The 20,703-nt window shown below is 30.0% G+C and overlaps 1 protein-coding gene across 3 annotated transcripts; it reads left to right on the top strand.

The window, feature by feature from the left end:
* The first annotated feature begins 346 nt into the window (after window positions 1-346).
* Window positions 347-20,703, top strand: LOC142326614 (uncharacterized). Of its 3 annotated transcripts, none has more exons than XM_075369208.1 (4): window positions 347-661; window positions 18,012-18,091; window positions 18,350-18,482; window positions 18,588-20,703. In XM_075369208.1, the coding sequence occupies exon 4, from the start codon at window positions 19,125-19,127 to the stop codon at window positions 20,139-20,141; it is 1,017 nt and encodes a 338-aa protein (XP_075225323.1). In that variant the 5' UTR covers window positions 347-661; window positions 18,012-18,091; window positions 18,350-18,482; window positions 18,588-19,124; the 3' UTR covers window positions 20,142-20,703. The 3 variants fall into 2 exon arrangements, 2 of the variants coding, with proteins under 2 accessions (XP_075225323.1, XP_075225330.1); XR_012756816.1 differs by lacking the exons at window positions 18,012-18,091; window positions 18,350-18,482; window positions 18,588-20,703 and adding an exon at window positions 4,141-4,436.

The raw sequence follows: 20,703 nt of genomic DNA, 5'->3' as shown, positions 1-20,703 counted from the left end.
GAGGGGTTTGTGGCCCGCACGATCGCCCGATCTGACTCCCGCAGGTTACTCTCTATGAAATAATCAGCGTATCGCAACAGACCACGCGGGATTGACGAACTAAAAACCGCAATAACGATATACTACGAGATAATCATGTACATTCCAGTTACTGTAAAATCCGTTTCTGTAAAATAGCGAAATAAAAATACAAAGTAATAATTAAGAAAGTTTCTTTATTATACTTCCAAAAATCCAGTGCACAGCAACTTTCCGAACGCTCTGTATAATATTCAAAGAGCTTGGCAAACAAAACGATTCTGTTAGCCACTCTCACAATCGTCGTTCGTTAGATTTGACACCGAGCATAAAGCAATTCTGAAATTAATCTGTTTTCATTCTTTATAAGTTTATCTATTTGATATCGCAATATAAATAAATTTTCACACAAATTCATTTTTGGTCATTTATCAATCTTTTTAATAATATCATGTGTTTCTTGAGGAAAGCTGTTATTCTATTAACGCAACGAGTTGCCATGGAAGAAATATATATAGTTTTTCTTAATAAAAATAAAACATTATTGCGTCAATTGAATCTTGCATTTAAAGTGAACCTGAATTGACCTACACATGATAATCTACAATCTAGGCATCTATTTTATGTGCATCATTATTACACGGTAAGCATTTTTATATATCATTAATAATGTTTGTTATTATAATTATAATTATACATAGGGTGTACATTTATTTCTTCAAAATAATACCCATTTTATACATTCTAAAAAAAAGGAACTATAATTTCAAAACCAACAGATTTTCTTCTAATTAAATTTTTTTTAACTTTTTACAACGAATAGATATTATGAATAATAAATAATGTAGGGGGTCAAACAAAATTACTCTTGTTTGTTATTATATTTACTTATTTAATTTTTAGAAAGCTTATGTTAATTAATTAATAATAATCAATCATAAAAATACCTAAAAGGGGCTTTTATACTCTACTGTGAACAGTTGACTCAACACTTAAGTCCTTTATAAAAGAGTGAATTTCAGTTTATTAACCTTTCTTTGTTATAGTGTAGCCAAAAAAGTATGTATTGTTTTTTTTCTCTTCAAAGAACAACATACAGCTCTACATAAACTTGAAGAAGCCTGATTTTTTTTTCAACTTTTTTTTCATAAGTATCATATCATTATGCAAATTGTATATTATTATGAAATTTATCTACACCATTAACAAGGTTTTTATTTGTTTATTTATTAATTATGAGAAAAAAACCATCTATTTATCTGGAATAAATCTCCATTCTATTTGATTAACATTTTCATAATTTTTTTTCATCTACATTTTGTAAAAGGATTTCAAATATATAATTAGATATCAGGAATTCCCTAGAACTGTGTTTTCTTAAATATAAATTCAAAAATAAATAATTCAAAAATAGTTTTGTTGAGAGTTTGTACTTCAACCGGCAAATCTCCACTACTACGTACATATATATCATGTGTTTTATGTGTTTATATATATAGTTTACGACAATCTCAAAAGCATAAGGATTCCAATTCGGAGTCATACATCTAGATCGGTTCAGCTGTTGAGCTGCTATGATGGAACAAACGTACATACATACATACATACATACATACATATACCCTAAAAACATTACACTCCTTTTTGGGAGTCTTGTAATAAAAGAGATATTAATTCATTACGTAAGCTAGAACAATAAAAATTTTTTCATTGATTTTTTTTACTTTAATACTTTAAATTATAATTTATATAATCTTCGCTACTATAGTTAATTAGTTTGGGAGTTAATCTCAAGAACTACTAAATCAATAGGAAAAACTCCCACACTGTTTGAAAGCTTATTCTTTCCCTAGTGCCATTAGCTATATTTAATAACTCGCTATTTATCCCTTAATTTTTACCTCCTTTTGTATCCCTTCATAGACACAGGATTAAAATCAACATAATACATAAAAAAATAAGTCCAAATGTGAAAAATCATATGTCACACAACCACCAACTTTGGGATCTGATTATACATGACCTGAAACTTTCTAATAGTAGGGTTGGAAATATTTTTAATCCCTGTAAGTATCCTCAAATCTCCCCCTCTCTAATTTACTCCCAGTATGTTATGCTATGACATTTAAAACACTCTATTTTTCAGCTAACAATTTTCAAATGCTACTTCCTGTGGTTGATAAAAGTTATAAAAATTGTATTTTTGTTTACTTAGCTTTTTTATTTTTTACTGGAAAAATATTTACTCTTTGTGAGAGTGATGATAGCATACAGCCACCACTTGGGTGAAACCTGGGATACTCCTGGTAGTAGATAAATAATATAATTGTTTAATGTATTATTTCTTTAACTCTACAACTAAATTAAATTAATAAAGTATTAATTAAATAATTTATGTAATTTATTAAATTTTATTTTTCACTACTTTTGCAAATTTTGTGTATGTAGTAAGTAGATATAGTTTATAGCAACAAATGAATTTCTATTTTCCATATGGCAATACTTAGTAATTATATATATATATCCATCCTTTAATAAAAAAAGGGTTATCAACATTATGTATATTTATTCTGATGTATTTGGGTGGTTGTTTGTATAACTATTTCAGCCTTCACACTTGTCTCAGCAAAATTGCAACATCAATTTTATTACATCCCTTTTGAGATACCATTTTCTCATAAAAATTCTTGACCACAAAAATTCCTGAAACAAAAGGTTCAGTTTCTGTGTAATTCCTCCAACTTCTCATAGTTTGAATTTCTTCAGTTTTGAAACAGCTTACATTCCAGAAGTAAAAAATGCACAGGTTGTTTTATTCCTTCACAAACAATAAAAAAAAAACACGCAATGTTTTAATGGCATTGTTGGAAAGCAAAAAGTATGAGGAAGCTTTTATGTTGGAATAAATTTTATCATATTTCTAGCCATTTTCAGACAATAAAGTAAATATCTTGTAAATATAACAGAAAAATTATTTTGTAGGTTTCATGGAAAAACCACATAGATACAAAAAAACCTGCATGACCAAATTCTAAAGGATTATATAGGATTTATAATAATTAAAAAGTAACTATAAAAATTAATTAAATGTAATGCTTGCAAACATACATTTTGATGACTAGCATGTTATTAAAATAACATCTATTATTATTGTAGGATATTAGTAATCTGCTTTTAGGCTGATTATAGTTTGAGGGAATGAAATAAAAAATCTGGCCATAATTCAATTATTGTCCTGCTGACTTAAATAGCTATGAGAACTATAAAATCTGCTGATGAGTGTTTCTCTGATGAAAAATGTTACTTGAAATTGAATTAGTAATAGACTCTGTATTTAATTTAAAATAAATTATGCATACAATATAAACATGTTTGGCTTACTTGAATGTTCCTGACCAATTGAAGTCTCTTGTATCATGGAGCACTGCGGAAGGACAGAAGTTATATTTGGTGGTACTGGTACCGGTACTGACACTGACTGACTAGAAACTGAAGATGGCACTGTTGTAAGAAAAACTGGATTAAAATGGCTGTTGTTTTTATGTACATCTACAAATCTGTAGCTATTTGTGTAATTATTTTGATGCTCTCGAACAATACTCGATGAAAAATTGAAGTAAGTGTAGTAACAGTTATTGGAATCTTTTTTGTTATTTTCTTTACAATTGTATGTGCAGTATTTTTCAGCAATACTGTTCCTGAATTCCCTTGTACAACTGGTTTTATTGTTCGTAGTTGTAATAGTATTATTATTACAGCTATTATTATTGCTATTGATAAATATATTTCTGTGATTGTTGTAGTCATTGGTGATGCTGTTATTACTTTTTCTGCAGTGATAATTACTTTCATCTGTGTTAACACAGTTCTCACAGCGATTGATATTTCTGGTGTTTCTCTCATTGTCAAAAACAGCATAATTCTGACTGATGCTATGATGACTACTATTTCTCTTACTATCCAAATTAATATCACTTTTTTCATTGCTCTTACTATTTCTATCGTTACTACTACTCTTGTTGTCTTGCTCATAGACAATTTCATATTTATCAGTTTTGGTATCACCAGATTTTATATGTTCTATTTGATGGTTATTTAATTGATTTTGTATACTTATTTCAGGTTCAGCTAGTGCCTCAGGTTCATCATTTTTATCCCTGTTTAAAAATGAAATAGCTATAAAAGTGAATAAATAATTAGTTAAATATATTTATGCGCTATTTTCAAATTCACAAAATTTTATTTCTTACCTAGCAAATTTGAGGTTTTCATTTATTTTTAATAATCTATAAAAACTGTAATGATGGAAAGAGTAATTTCTTGACTAAAGCAAAAAATTATTCTAAGAGTTTATTGAAATAAAGTTTAACACAGTATGATTTTGTGTTTGATGTGAAAAAAACAGAAAATATTTTGAAAGCTGTTATGTGTTTATCTGATACAAAAAAAAATAAAATAAAATTCTGATACAATAAAATTGTAGATTTTTTTTGTGAATGAAATAAGTAAATTCTTAAATCATCTACTACTAATTTTTAACAACTTTTTCGCAATTTTCTTAAAACTTATTTACTTTTGTTATTCTTGAAAGTAGATTTTACTAAAATATATTTGAACAAAACTGGAAAAGAAATTAGAATTATGATATTGTCCTAAAACCATTCCTTCTTTCCAGTAATTTTTTGTAACTACCTCTATTAAAAATTATTAGTTACAATATACCAACAGTATACAATTTTTGGATCAAAGGGAATTACTCTAGAATTGTTCAAATTTGACGATCCTAAACAGCTTTTGTTTAGTATGACTCTGACCTTTGGACTCTGACCGTATTGAATTTTTATAATAAAAATTATAATTTACATTCAAAGCTGAAGAAAATGAAATTTCTTGGATAAAAAATATATGCATAATGTAAGAAATTAAAATACTGAAATCTATATTGTAAATCCATAAGAACTGAGTTCTAGAGACTCATTTTTTATAGTGAAATAAAGTAAATTGTAATGTTGTGACAAATAAAGTGTGTGCACACATACGTAATATATATTTTTTATGTATAGAGAAAGGTATGACCACAAAACTTATATAGTAGTAAACAAATTATACTAACCGATTTTGTTACATTTCCCAAAAAACTGAATGAGGAATTTTCAGCAAATCTATACTCTCTCCACCACTCCTTGTTAAAAAATCCATTAAGCATGACCAGACTGGCCTTCAGCAGAACTTACTGAATTTTGTAAATACTATTATCTTTGCCGTGCTTCAGCTTATAGTGCTGCTCATAATTTTGGTATTTGGTTGTAATTTGTTCATAGATTACAATTATGTCAGCCTACTTACAAAATTAAGTAAGGAAATAGTCTTCTAAAATAGCATCTACAAGTAAAATTCAATTCTACAAATCAGTTTACACATAAACTGTTAAAATCACAATAAATTAGTTTAAGCATGCAAGAAAAAAATACTGAATGCTACATGCTAAGATATACAGCTTTTTAGATACCTTTTACAGAAACAATAGCAGCATAAATGCTTTTGAATAATTTAGTCAGTCAACAATATTTCTGTCTCTGGCAGAATAATCCTGTTTCTATTTTGGACCAATATCGTGGTGTTTTTCCAACTATCTTAATAAAATTTAGCATTGGGTTCTTTTCCCTCATTTGCAATCCTCAATAGGAATTTTCTTCTTATCCAATGTTCCTGCCAATTAATTTTCTTCTTTTAATATTTTAAACATTTCTGTTTATATTTTAATTCTTTTCAGCACGTTCTCATTCCTAACTCTATCTTATAAGTCCTTCAATTTTTCCAGATGAACACTTCTATTGTTTCTATTCTTTTATTTGGTTTTTTAATTGCCTATGTCTTCATGCCATATGCTTCCACACTCCAACCCACACTTTATTATTCCCTATCAAGTCTCCGTTCAACATCCCATACAGTAACCTCTATTCCATTAAAGCCTTCCTTTGCCACAATAACTATTCTTGCTCTATCATCATTGAACACACTATATTTCCTCCTAAAATTATGTGCTCTTTGTCATTATTACTTGTCATTATTATATTTTCTTACTCATTCTTATTCTAAACTCTGTTTTAATACTTTCATCACTTTTTCCTTACTATTAGTCAGCACAATCCCATTATCTGCAAATGTAACACTCCCCTCTATTCCTCCATAAATATTCACCCTATTCTCCACAAAAAAATTCTCTAATTATTCCTTTCAAAGAGCTCTTAAATGCAGCACTTTGTCTTATTTCTCTTCTAAATTCACTCTTCATAGTCACTTCCCATCTTCACTCATACTCCCTAATGGTTCGAATGTTTTATAATTTTCTATCTTCTACACTTCTCCATATTTTTTTAATATCAGTGGTGAATGGTTTAAGCACAAATTAATTTGTATGCAATTGAAAATAATGTGTTTTTCATTAATAAAACTTTTTTATCATGAACACTATGATTTTATTCAATAGCTGTATTTCAATAATACATTTTTATGAATCAACTATGGCTTCTTTCTTAATCAGAAAATGCAATTTTTTACTAGTTATAAAGCTAATTTCAAAATATATTTTTTATTACATAGATATAATTGTGGTTAAAATAATGTAAATTAACTGGATAGAAAGTACAAATAAGAACAAAAACTTGAGAGTCTACTTGAAAAACTGATAAAAATCATTAATTGTATTTTGTGGTCTACTTTTATAAAAGTATAAATAATGTCTAATACTGTAAAACACCTAGTCTACTTTTAACTAAATCCAAAAAGGTTTATTAATGCACAACTTCATCACTGACAGATCTTGCTGTTTTTAATTCTACATTCAGGTTATATTAAGGCATGTTTCAACAAGTAACAAACTCTAATCCACTGTTTTTTGAAGAAGGCCTCTGATATGAATTTGTAGAATGGAACCAAAATAACTCAGATGATTTCATTATAATTAAAAAGCTTATCTAAGAATCTCAAGGTAATTTAAAGGTTATTTAAATTTGCAAATTATATCTAAACAAAAGTCAAGGAAAACTTTGTTACTTAGAACAATTTTGTCTAGGTAAAGGATCCTTAAAACCATCACAAACATTTCAGCTTCCATGATAATTTTATGGCTTTATAAAGATGATTTTTCCTTCTGCGAAGGTCTAAATATTTTAGAATTCATTATTTGGATACATCCACAAAAAACTTGGTTCTGAAGATCGAACATTTGTTTTCCTAAAGGAATTTTGAGTCTGTTCTCTGGCAACTCTCTTTATATCTAAAGGAAAAGCACATGTTGTAACAATTATTTGGGTCAGTTGACTCAAAAATCAAGTAATGTTCCTTTCATTCCTATCCTCTTTAAAGATATCTTTATTTTCTGAGGTATTCTGGATGTCCACTGACTGGCGGGGGGTGGTTGCAGCCCTCCTTTTGGAGGTTAGGTTTTCTTGTTTTATGGTTCCTCTATGAGTATCAATTTCTTACCAGCTCATCCTACTTTCTTGCTCTTGATCATTTCGGATAGTAGCTTGCGTTACTCAGTAGAAATTGCACACCAACATGACATGATACAAATGTCCTGTTCATTTCAATATGTTTGATCCTAGCAATTAATTTGTTGTATAGCAGAAAGTTATCACTGATTTTAGGCCTAATTTTTACAGCTTCTCCTCAAATAAAAAAAAGAAATTTAGAGATCACCTCACAATTCTTTTTTACTGTAGGACTCTGAATGTCCAGTCACAAAATTCCCTACTGCCGACCCAACTCCAAGTTAGGGCAATGAATTTCCTCTACATACTTACCATTTTTTATGAAGGGTTTAGCATAACGAATTAGCCCTTACTTACACCAATTCCTAAAAAAGAAACTTACTTATTCTTTCTTCTGATTTTTTTTGTAGGTAATGCAACAGTCTTCTTTGCTCTCAAACTATAGTTGGATTGCACAGCAGGTATCTTGGTCCGAGTGCGTCTAACTTTTGGCCTTTCAGATTTTGCATTCTCTTGTTCAGAATCACTACTCATTGGAGGTGATTCCAAATCACTGTATAAAGGGAATTTTGCAGTTTTTTCAGGTATTTGGTTTAATTCCCACCTTGTGATAACTGGAAGCCCAGAAACTGAGCTCCAATCATTTCCAGTTATTTTTTTAACTTTTTTAGTTTTCTTTGAAGATTGATTAGATTTCTGTTGATTTTGTTGCGCATCAATTGATATTTCAGCTGTAAACAAAAATATATTCATTATTAAATATAAATTTTACTAAAAGGATAAAAATATTCTAACATTAATACTTTTCAGTAAGATTCATTGGAGTGAATAACAAACTAATACATATCTTGAATCTATTTTGTATAAAATGTTGCAAAAGAATAGAAAATAAGTACTTTTTTGACAAGAAATTTAAAATTAGCTCTTAAATGCTTTGAAATGTGAAATTTAACACTTTGAATACTCATACCTCTAGGGTCATACCTCTTAGAAATCAAAGATGGAGGAAAAAATCAGTTATGAATCCAAATTTTGTGATAAATTTCCAAAAGAAATGTATAGATGCTTCAGCAATATATTTTCTGCAAGAAGACACTGCTGTAACTTGTAGAAATGGAATAAAGTGGATCTTTAGCCTGCTTCCCCGTAATATACTTTCCCCAGATCCCTACTACATGTATATCAGCATGTTCTCTTAGAACTTGAGTTAAAAATATATGTTTTTTAATATTCCAGAAAGATTTCCTGAATTCAATTTTTTTTTTGTTTCACTTTTTCTGGGCGAAAAACACTTCGGCATTATCATCGCCCGAACACATTCTATATGTTAAATTCTTAATTAAATATAAAAAATTAATTAAAAACAAAAACATCTTTAAAAACAATTAAAATACATCATAAAATAAAAAAAAAACCTGTAGCGTATACTAAGATTAAAATAAAAACACAAAGATATATCATGCTATATATCTGATTAAGATAATAAAATTACAATCTGCTTTATAGCAAATGGCATAAATAGCTGTCAAAACACTGTCCTTAATTGAGTGGCGTTTATTGTTCATGGTAGTGTCCCACTCACTTTGCCACTCATCATTAACCACTCTTCAGGAAAAAGACAAGATCATTAGAAGCAACATCATCATTAGATCATTAGAATGCAACGGGTAAGAGGAGGCTGAAAATAAGCCTCCTTTGCCGCATTATCTGCACACTCATTCCTTGAAGTTCCTGTATGTCTGGGGATCTAGCAGAAGCTCACTATTGCATTACATCTAGTCATATACGAAATGACATACTGAATCTCACAAACAAAAGGTGTCTGAAGTATACTAATTGCTTGTATGGAATCTGAACAAACAAGAACATGTAAAAATTCCAGGCTAACCAAATGTAAAGTCTTATTAATGGCATATAAGTTTGCATCAAAAATATTGGTTGTGCTGGCAAGGCCAAACATGTATGTTCTGTTGCCAATCACAAAACCACAACCAACAGAACTAATATTTTTAGAACCATCCATATAAACTGCAGTATCAGGATTCATGCTATTTATAATATCATAGAATTCATTTTGAAAGATCACCAGATTTGTGTTCTTTTTATTGTAATGACAAAGATCAAAGCAGTAATTAACAAGGGAAATAACATGGAGCAACAGTAAGGACTCGAGGTAATTGTATTTTTAGAGCTGAGAAAAGGCATTGAGCTCTAATGCCTAGGGGAACAGTAGATCTCGGCTGTTCCTGGTATCGATTAGCATGCTGGTTTGAGAACACATCAAAGATTGGATGAGTTGGTTGTGCTTTAATGCGAGCCATGTAGGAGCATATCACTTGCTTCCATCTGAGATGACTTACAAAGAGATGGCTCACCACTGTCCACCAGCAGACTTACAATGGGACTAGAGCAAAAAGCACCCGTGGAAAAACAGATAAATGAATGATGGACTGCACTGAACATTTTCTGTTCGCTGGCCTGCACTAAATCCTGAATTAAAGATGGTTGTCAAGTAGTCTATCTTAGAAACAAGATACAATGAATGACATTAAAAACATTACACATGTCTCAAAAATAAGTAAAAAATAAATACATTTATTCATAAATACATTTTTACTTTTACCAACTTAGTGAACAGATAGAAAATATTGGTATTTGATTAAAAAAAAGTTCACTTTGAATTGTCATAAGTATTAAAGAATCTTTATATAAGCGAACATAGTTGGAAACTTATTATTATATATTTCAGAAACAGTTTGACAAAAATGAAATGAATTGTAATTATTTCTATTTATAACAATTATAATTATTCTATACATATTCTATTATAAGCTAAATTTAATGAGGTTGGTGGGGAGACATTGAGCAGTTGCTCTATCTCAAAAAGGTTGAACTCGTGCATTTTAACTTATCAAAAATTCATAGCATTAGAAATTATGCTACTGAAAAATTTCGAGAAAAAGACTAAAACACTGCATCCTAAAAACTGTAATTTTATGAATTTTTTTAACATTTGGTGAATTGACTCTATAATTGTTCAACAGTTTTTTTTTGTTTTAATCGAGATAATCAGAATGAGAAGTGTCCTTTTTTTAATGTGGGCAAACTACCAGGAAAGTTGTTTCACCCAGCACCCAAAGATTCAGAATCTTCCATAGCGCAGATTTTAATATACACAAAATAAAAATTTTTTAAATGAAATAATTTAAAGATACAAAATGTAATATAAAAAAAAAAACAAGTAGTTAATCATACTATATAAACAAAAATATTTTTTCAAAGCACCTCATCAAAGAGAAAAATCAAACATATTTAGGTAATGTAAAGGGGCCTTACAGAAAGAGAGAAAATATTATTTTGTTAAAGTATCCATCACTCTACATATATTATTTGTTTTTAATTTTTCTCCACTTCTTACTCAAAAAAAATTGCACTTAATGAGTCATAACATATAAGAAAATAAGGACACCTTTCCACAATGTAAAGCAAGGCAATGATAATGGTATATATGTATTCGTACAATCACGAACACTCACCCATCAAAACAATTATGATTAAAACTATCAGTAAAAAAAAAAAAAACAGTGCTTCTTTCAGATTTATTTGGATGCAGTGATAATCTTTCACCATAAAAGTTTAGAAAACTCCTGCTGATCAAGTAATTTTTCTTTAAAATAACTTAACTCAAATTGAAGGTGTAGTATTTACTGGTAAAGGAACAAATGACAGAGCCATGATCAAGCTCAGACCTCACCACAGCCCTGTGTTATTAAACATACATACTCTTAATCTGCACTACAACTCCTATTACTCAGCACACATAACACACCTAAAATGTTAAAAGTAATTCAAGTTATTGTAAAAGTTAATTCCTGTCATATAGTCATCAAAATAGACATAAAAATTTTAATTTGGTGTTGCTAACACGACTTATTGGTTCAACAACAGTTTTCCAGTATTGTTTATTAGGAAACAAACAAGTAGTTTTGACAACTAGAAATTTGAACCCATTACTTTTCACCCAACTTTCTAAAGAAGTTATTGAATTTTGAAGCAAATGCTTGCTCCAAGACATTGAGCGAGAAAACACATAAATTGAGAAATATTTAATATATAATGAACAAGAGGAGTTTCTGATTATGATTCATAAATTATTTATCATAAGTGAAAAAAAAAATTACTCATAATGCATTCCTTGAGGAACACTATTCCATAATGTAAATTGTCTGGAAATTTCTGTTCTACCTTGAACACAGAATATTCTATTGTCTTGGAATCATATTACATCTCCCCCCCCCCCTCTTTTTTCGGATCACCAGTATATTTCTCACCCAACCATGTCAGATGCAATCTCCATTCTGCTTGACTGCTTCGAGAATAATTGGGTGTTCAACGGAAGATCTGCCTTGTTAGAACTCACACAACTCTAACAATTGTTCTCTTACCAATCTGCAGTTCACTAATCTTTCCTTCAGCTTGACAAAAAACTCGTTAAGAGATTTATGATGGACTATCATTAGAGGGGCTGATTTTTTATAACCAGCCTTCAACTACAGATTGAGACTGTCTCACTCCAAGAATTAGGAAACACATGCTGTTCAAAAAAATTATACAAGTTAAAAAGAAACATTTAAATCTAAAAGACATTGTAACGCAAAATTTGGAAGAAGGATTAACACAGACAGAGGAATACTGTCATTTCTAGGGTCAGTGTCTCATGACACTGACCCTAGGCATAGGCATGACCCTAGGCTGGAATAGACATTTCATTGCCTATTCCAGCACTTCAACATAAATAGAATATTCAGTACACTATAAAATTCTCCAATAGAAAAACAACATAATTTATTATGTAGACCTAATTTGAATACACAATTATTGATTATGGTAGGAGTCCAAGAAACTAGACTAAGACTGATGGTCAAAATATTTGCCATATGGTCTGCCCAAGAATACAAGTTACTATTTGGTGTTCACTAGACCTAAAATAATATTTGTTGGAAACAATCCACAAATGGAACTTAATTATCTCTACACAATAGTTGTAGAATTATTTTACAGATTAAACCAACTTAACCTTTCAATGATTTAGATTTACTTTTTCAGAAAACTTGGTAACAAACTGCTTTAGCATTGTCAAATTCTAGCATAGCCAGTATTTGATCTATGACTAGACAATCATATATCATAAACTTTGACGATATACACAAAGTGCTTCTTTACAGTTATTTCACCAATGAACAGGTAGGCGTTACCATTTTCTGGATGACAGTGCTGTATACAAAAATGTGTTCCACTATTTATTTTTGGATTCTACTTATAAAAATGAAGAAAAAAATTTTCTATGAGCAAATGGTGATATTTCCTTTGTTTTCCTTCTCTCCACCATCTGTGTTTTAAAGAAAATTGTGTACCTCGATCAGATTGAGAAATCTTTAAAATATTTGGTGCATATATGTGCACCTACTTTCTCAAATAAAAATGATGTAAATACAATCACAAATTTCAAAATAATGGCCACATCATTAGTTTAACCTTTTATAACTCAAAATTTTTATTTTTACCAAAGTATGTTTCTATTAACTAAAATGTTAAGCGAATAAAAAGTTTTATAGAACAATTGAAAATCGGTCTAAAAACGAGCTATTGCAGAAAATGGATGATAATTTTCATCTGAATTTTATCTCCACCAGTAATAAGGATTATTAAAATAAATAATAAAATTAAATTTAGCAACAGCAAATTGTCATAAATAATAAACTTTGTTACCTACCATAAATTTAACATCTACTTGTAATATCCCAATTCACTTTCTCTACAAGCCAACTGTTTGGATGCTCCAAAGATAAAGGATTACATATGAATGTAATCATCAGAGGTGTGTTCACTTAAGTGTTGCTAGCATCCACTGGGGTTGGAAAGAAATAACAAGATTACAAAAGGAGATATCATTGTTCATCCAAGTACCAGCAGATGAGAGGATTGTAAATGTACCACATTGACAAAACACAGATTTAAAACTTGCCTAACTTTACAACTACATATGTTAAAGCATATCAATTATCTATCTATACTCCAACACATGTTCACAAGATCACTCAGAATCAAGCATAGACATATCTGGCTAAGATCATCATTTATCATCTTATAAAATTAAGATCATTTATCACCTTATTTTATTAAAGAATATTGGAGGTAATAAATGATCTTTATTTATTACCCCCATTATTTATTCATGACATATCATAATTTGGGGAAGATACAAATTACCTCTATTATGTAAGACAAAAGGTAGGTAACTACAACTATAACAAAAAGAATATGGGTAGGAATCTAAATTTGACTGGCTAGAACAATTTCTGAAAGAAGATCGTTACTCCTGTACAGCTCCTAATTTACTTGGAGAATCTTACGTAAAATGCTGATAATTTTTTTTATGGTGAATTATTCTTATCTTCAGAGTGTGTTTCTTGCAAGCACAAAATTGGTGGATTAAGAAATAAATTACAATCTATTTGGGAAGTGTTTACTCCAGAAATTTCATAGTTTTATAACTATTTATCAAAAGTAACATGTTCTTTTTTCATTCTTCCTTTTAAGTGGAAGAAAACAATTGATGGTTCTTCTCTGGTACATCCTCAAAGAAATTGGAGTGTCCTTGGAGGAGAGCTTGATGATTTGATGACCTAGGACATTTCAACCCAAGATTTTATAGTTCATGTAGTGCTCTTTAAAGGAATCTTCACTACTGGATTTGCCAGTTCCAAGGTAGAAACATTAGATGTTGGAATTTCCAGCTTGTTACTGCTTCTTTCTCCATTAAGATGAGTTTGATGTTCTTTGCTCACTGGATATCATTAGTGTCAATGCCTTGCTCATGCCACAACTTGCCCGATTGTATAATAATTTAAGCTCTTTACTGGGCAAGTATTAGTCAGCGTTTGCTTTACTGTCTGCCTCCACAAATAAAATATTGGGCCAGATTAAATTAAAGAAATTTATTACCTTTCTATATTCCCAACAATTAGAAGAGAGAAGCAGTTTCTGCTCAAATTAGACTTTTAAAACAGCCACTTCTTCTTAAAAGAAAACTGAGTCTCTGGATCAGCAGGATGGGCAATTATCATTAGGAGCTAACGCCATCCTAATGCATTAGGATGGCATTAGTCAGCTTCCATACATCTAGCATATTCATAACCCAGTTTCTCATATTTGGAGCTCTTTGTTATAAGCCACTTTCATTTGCTCTAAAACTTGACAACTAAAACATAGTATTGGTATCTGACATATGGGTTAACTTGAATCGACATATACCAGACCTTTACTTGTTCAACAGCGTAACAAAGGTCAAAATAGTTGTAGGTTCAGCTTCTCAACACCTCCATCATGCCTAGTAATTCAGTGAACATCGTAGTGAGTTAGGACTTCAAGTTCAGCTCAGATCTCATCGAAAGAGAATTCTAGGAGGTCATGGCAAATAATTACACCTCAACTGCAATTAAACACCTTAAGAGGAAAGCCGCATAAAGAATCATATTCTTATTCAGCATGGAAACCTAATTTTCTTTAACCTCCACAAGAATTCTATGTTTTAATAGATTTTCATGTTCTACAATAGTCATCAATAAACTTTTCAATGAATGAAAACATTTTAGTTACAAACTTTGGATTTTGTATTCTAATCTCACAGTCAACCTCAACATTTTTTCCAGACAGACTACTGAAACACACTTACTTTATTTTTTATGGTTTTGAGTCCACCAACAGCCACAAAAAATGAAAAATATGAATTCAAAATCTATGTCCTTTGAGTACCAGCAAAATAAAGGAGCGCTTCAGCAGGGTGCTTGCATACTTGAGAAAGGATTTATATCAGCAACCTGTCACTATGCAAATAGGTTCAGCCTGGTCTCCAGAGAATTTATTCAAAAATCACTACATAAAGCCATATATCCACGTAAAGTACAATTTTACGATATGATTGCAGTTCAAAACACAACTGTAATGTCTTTGTATTGTGTCGTGAGAATGTTTATGCTGTATACTATAAAATGTTGTGTATGTAGCACAGGTATTCAGTGAACTTCATAGTAAGAAGACAGATTACAACCAACTAGGGTTCCTGGGGGTGCTAACTCCAAACTCTCAAAAGCTGTGAGTCCTATGAGGGAAAAATGTTCCTTCCTTTTTTATAGGTACAGGGATTAATATTTCCTCCCTAAGTAAATATTAGAATTCTATGAATTTTTTTACCTGCTTATTACTTGGTTTTCATTAACTTTGCAATCATATTTTTTCACTCAATTTGAATGAAGTTGCTTGTACTTTCATAAAAACAAAATACTATCATATTGTTATTATGTAGCTTTTTTTCTGTTATACTACTTGGAGCTGGCTTTGTAATTTGTTATATAAAAATGTAAAAATTAGTATTTGCCTCTTAATTCAGTTTTTTTTTAAATTCAAGTGTTTACGCATAAAGTTTATGACATTCATTCAAGAAAAAAATTGTGTTATATACAATATAATCATGTAAGTTTTAATGTTTGTTAGTAAAGTATACATTTGGCATAAAAAAGAGAAATATTGCATTGCACAAGGAAATATTATTTTTAAATACAATCAATAGCCAAGTTGCAACAAATAACATAACAATTTTTTTTTAAATTTATAGAAAATTCCATTTACTTTTCAATTACCTGCCAGTATGTTTACTTTCTGATTTTTTCAGAAATAATAGTATTAAAATTAGTCTTGCTTTCATATACCCATCATCCTTCAAATGATAAACAGTGCTGAAGACTGCAGAGGTTACTTGCAAAGACTACTAGTTGAATTTGTGTCTATTGTTATCTATATCATGTCTTTAATTATCCATTCCAAAGAATACTTAGACTTCTTAAGTTTTCTCTTTCTTTCTTTCTACACCCTTCCATTATAAGGGATTGTTATTGCTGCATAAACATCTAAGAGTAAATTCAATTTCTAACTTTTATTTCACATTATATTTTTAGTGCTTTGTTTCTCTTTAAAATGAAGTTTGCTTCTAATATGTTTTTTACCAGTATTTGTGGTACATCATATAATTTTGTGTATTTTATAAATATTTGTCTACTGTATATAGAAAGTTGTAGTAATGGAAACTTACTTCCCATTACTTATAAACTTGGAATAAGTCACTGATCACTTCATGATTTCACATGGTAGCATTTTTCTTTCAACAATCAAACTTTTTATTAGTAATACTTTAGCTAAATTACATGTTACATTTGTACTACTAACATTTCTATTATCTGTGATAGTCAATATAATTGTTATATTCATAATTCTTTAGAATATCAGTGAATAAAAATAACAATAATCACACCTAAATATTTTGTTCTATTAGTTAATATTTGTATTCTTCTGATTAATCAGTGAGGTCAATAGGTACTAACTTTCTCTAATTTTAGGAGTTTCTTCAGTTTAAGTAGATATGACTGCAAAACCAGGACAGCATATGTATAAAAATGAAACAGACTTTTCTGTGTAGAACACAGACACCTATTCACACTTCTTTGCGACTATGTGCTTCCAGCAACAATATTTAAATTTTTTCTTTTTCAGATTATTTGCTCTAGTTAAGCAATTCAAAGTAGATTAAGTCCAAAATAATATAACCATTTTTTATTCAGTCTAATTTTTTAGTAAAAAAACATTTTTTAAGTAAAAAACAAGAATACTTACCAAAAACACAAAGCTTTAACAGAATCATTCCATAAGCATTTTTTCATAAATTGCACATCATGTACTTTTGTTATATCTTTGTTAAGATTATATGACATCTATCTTCTACCATAGTATATTCAAGAATGAACCATCTCCAGATTGGATGATACAGATATGCAAACTTGTATTGTTATATCAAGTTAATGTCTTATTTAAACGGGTTTTCTCTGTCAGTTATTAAGTTTCTGTCTGTAATCAAGTATTTGTGTGTAAATATTGTGTTTGATTGTGTTTTATTTGCTCTGCTTATGAAAGTGCTCTGAAGAGTTTTTACTAATTTTATATACATATGTAAGTATTTCGCTCATTGGCTGCAATAGTGGAACAACTCAAAAGATTCGAAAATTGAGTTAGGTCATCTAACAGTCACTAAATGTGGGGCTCTATCTAGCTGCAGTACTGGCATAAGTGTAGTTACTAAAACTCCTGAGGGATGTCATTTGTGTCATTATTGCATTTTGCCTAAAGTGGACTTCATCATGCATCAGTACTGACACATGTTTTAGTTAGTCTATTGATGTTATGTGATAGTGTCATTTTGCCGACTGTCTAGACATAAGTCTAGTCGTACCACTGTTACTGCTTAAAACTTGTGTGTTATTAATCTTTAAACGACATATTACTAAATTGTGTTGTTTTTGCTGTTTAAATATAATTCTTTTATAACACATGTTTTAAATTTGTGCCACTTTATAATTTTTTGAAAACTGTGTTTTTTTGTTAACCTAGTTGTCTGTGACCATTATAATTTGTGCCATGACTGGGAAATACAGCCAGGGTGATTATGTGTTGTCAAAGCTGGGAATCACGTAAGTATATTTACAAATATTTTTAGAAATCATGTTGCTATTATAATTGTTTTATGATTTTATTTTATAAATTATTGATGAACCACTTTTCATGAATACAAAATATGGACTGTACATTTGTATGGTACTACAAATTTTTGGAAAAGTAATTTTGAATTAAAATTTTTTGGTGCTACCACAAATTTTAAATAATGACCTTTCCTTGCAAATAAATATTATACTAGGCATAAATTACACGATTTTGTGATTTCTTTTTAGGACTGATCGAGGTACTACGAAGATGAATCTTCTTCACAAAGTATGAATGCTGATACCTCTGGAATTGAAAAAACTAAGGATGAGAGCCCTCGTAGAATGCTGATTTTGGGAAATAGCTTGGAAATGAGTAAGGGTAAGTCCCACATTTTATTATTAGTGAAAAATAGACTGATTACAGTAAATCTAGAAACTTGCTCTAGAAGTCATATAGGCCTAATCGTTTACTTTTTGGTTACAGTCAGTGAAAGAGATGATGTCTTTATTCTTAACAATGCATCTTCATCATCTGCTGAAATTGCATCAAGCTCATCAAGCTCGGAGCCTGCTGATGACACAGATGCGGATGCTGATCTCACAAGTTCTTCTGGTTCTACAGCAAGTGAAATTCCCAAAAAACAAAAACGTACAAATTGTAACAATAATAAACCCGGTACCTCTTCAACCATAGCCTCCAGCAATGAGGAAATAGTAAAAAAAATCTAGAAAGAAGCAAGCATATCCTGCGTACTGGAAACGAGATCGGTCAAAACTCTTATACAAAATAGTGGAAAGTCCTATCAAACATTAAAGAAAGGAATAACCATTCCAGGGTGAGAAATAAGTCCTCCTTGTAATATAAAATGTAAATTAGATTGTAGCAATAAGTTTTCTGTCGAAGAGAGACAGTCTTTATTTAATAAGTACTGGGCCCTAGCAAATATAAATAAACAAAGACACTTTATTTTAAATATCTTAACTGATATTTGTCCTAAGTATAGGTCAGTAATACCAGATAATGCTAAATGTAACCTTCGTAAACCTAATAAAGCATTTTACTTTGTCAATAATAATGAAAAGAAACTTTGAGTATGTAAATTTTTTTTTTGTAGTCACTTTAGGAATTACAAATAGATGTATTCATACAGTTATTAGTAAAAGTACAGGTGGGTTTCTTGGGGACGACTGTAGAGGAAAACACAACAATAAAGGGCAGGTGGCAGAGGAAATTAAATATGATATTCGTGCTCACATTTCACTAATTCCAAAAATAGAAAGTCACAACATTAGAGCAAATAGTGACAAACTGTACATAGAAGGAGATAAAACAATTGCTGTATTGTACTGGGACTACAAGAATGATTGTGAGAAAGCAGGAAAACCTTTCAGCACTTTTACAATGTACAATACAATTTTCAATTCAGAATTTAATTTGTCATTTTTTACCCCAAAAAAGGATCAGTGTAGTAAATGTGTAGCGTTTGAAAATGCAGAAAATGATGTTAAGGAAAACTTACAAATGGAATATAATAGACATCAAGAAGAAAAACTGTTAAGTCAGCAGAAAAAAGAAGAAGACAAAGGCAAAAGTAGTAATTTATACAAAGTTGCTTTTTTCGATTTACAAGCTGTATTGCCTTCTACTAGAGGTGAAATATCATCCTTTTATTATAAATCTAAACTGTCGACATACAACTTTACAGATTGTGAGTTGAAAGAAAAAGGAAATGGGGATGTCCACAGCTTCATATGGCATGAGGGAAGAAAGGGAGGAGTAGAAATTGGTTCTTGTTTGCTTTACTTTTTAAAAGATCTGGCCAATAAGGCTGACTCACCAAATTTAGAGGTAGTACTCTATTCTGATAACTGTTGTGGCCAACAGAAAAACAAGTTCATTATTTCTACTTTTTTGTATGCCGTAGCCAATTTGAAAATTAAATCCATTACCCATAAATTCCTTGTTACTGGTCACACCCAAAATGAAGGTGATGCTGTGTTCATTCAATCATTGAAAAATATATTAAACGGGCCTTAAAATCCGGACCTATATATACCCCAGCCCAATATGCTACACTAATTAAGTACTGCTAAAAAACAGGTAAACCTTTCAGGCTAAATGAAAATGTCATTTGATAGTTTTTATGACTTAACTGAAGTTATTATCTGAATCGACAGGTTTAAATTTTAATATAAATACTGAAGGGGATTCTTTGAAGCTCAGTAATGTTTCAGTCTTCAAATTTGAAAGAGATTGTAAAGATACATTTTTTTACAAACTGTCATACAAAGATACTTTTAAAACTGTTAATGTAAAGAACACATAAACAAGAAAGTCCTGTGAAAACTTAATAGAATTTAGTAATGTAGAACGATTGTAAAAAGGCTTACAATCAGCCAATTCCAATTACTAAAAAAAAATATAATGACCTTCAAAGTATTATTAAGGCAAATTTAATACCAAAGTGTCACACTAGTTTTTATAACAATCTCCAGTACCAAACTGATTAAACAAATTCCAATCTAAAAATATACTTATAGTCTGTATTAATTTTACAAATAATTATCATTAGTTTTATTAATCATTAATATTTTTTTAA

Source organism: Lycorma delicatula, chromosome 1 (genome assembly GCF_047948215.1).
Source record: "Lycorma delicatula isolate Av1 chromosome 1, ASM4794821v1, whole genome shotgun sequence".
NCBI classification, from domain to species: Eukaryota; Metazoa; Arthropoda; class Insecta; order Hemiptera; family Fulgoridae; genus Lycorma; species Lycorma delicatula.
Note: the sequence above shows the minus strand (reverse complement) of the source record. Positions and strands in the feature narration are given on the sequence as shown.

Bases quoted from the DNA above. Each gene is read 5' to 3' on its own strand.
- LOC142326614 (XM_075369208.1), top strand. From the start codon at position 19,125: ATGCTAAATGTAACCTTCGTAAACCTAATAAAGCATTTTACTTTGTCA.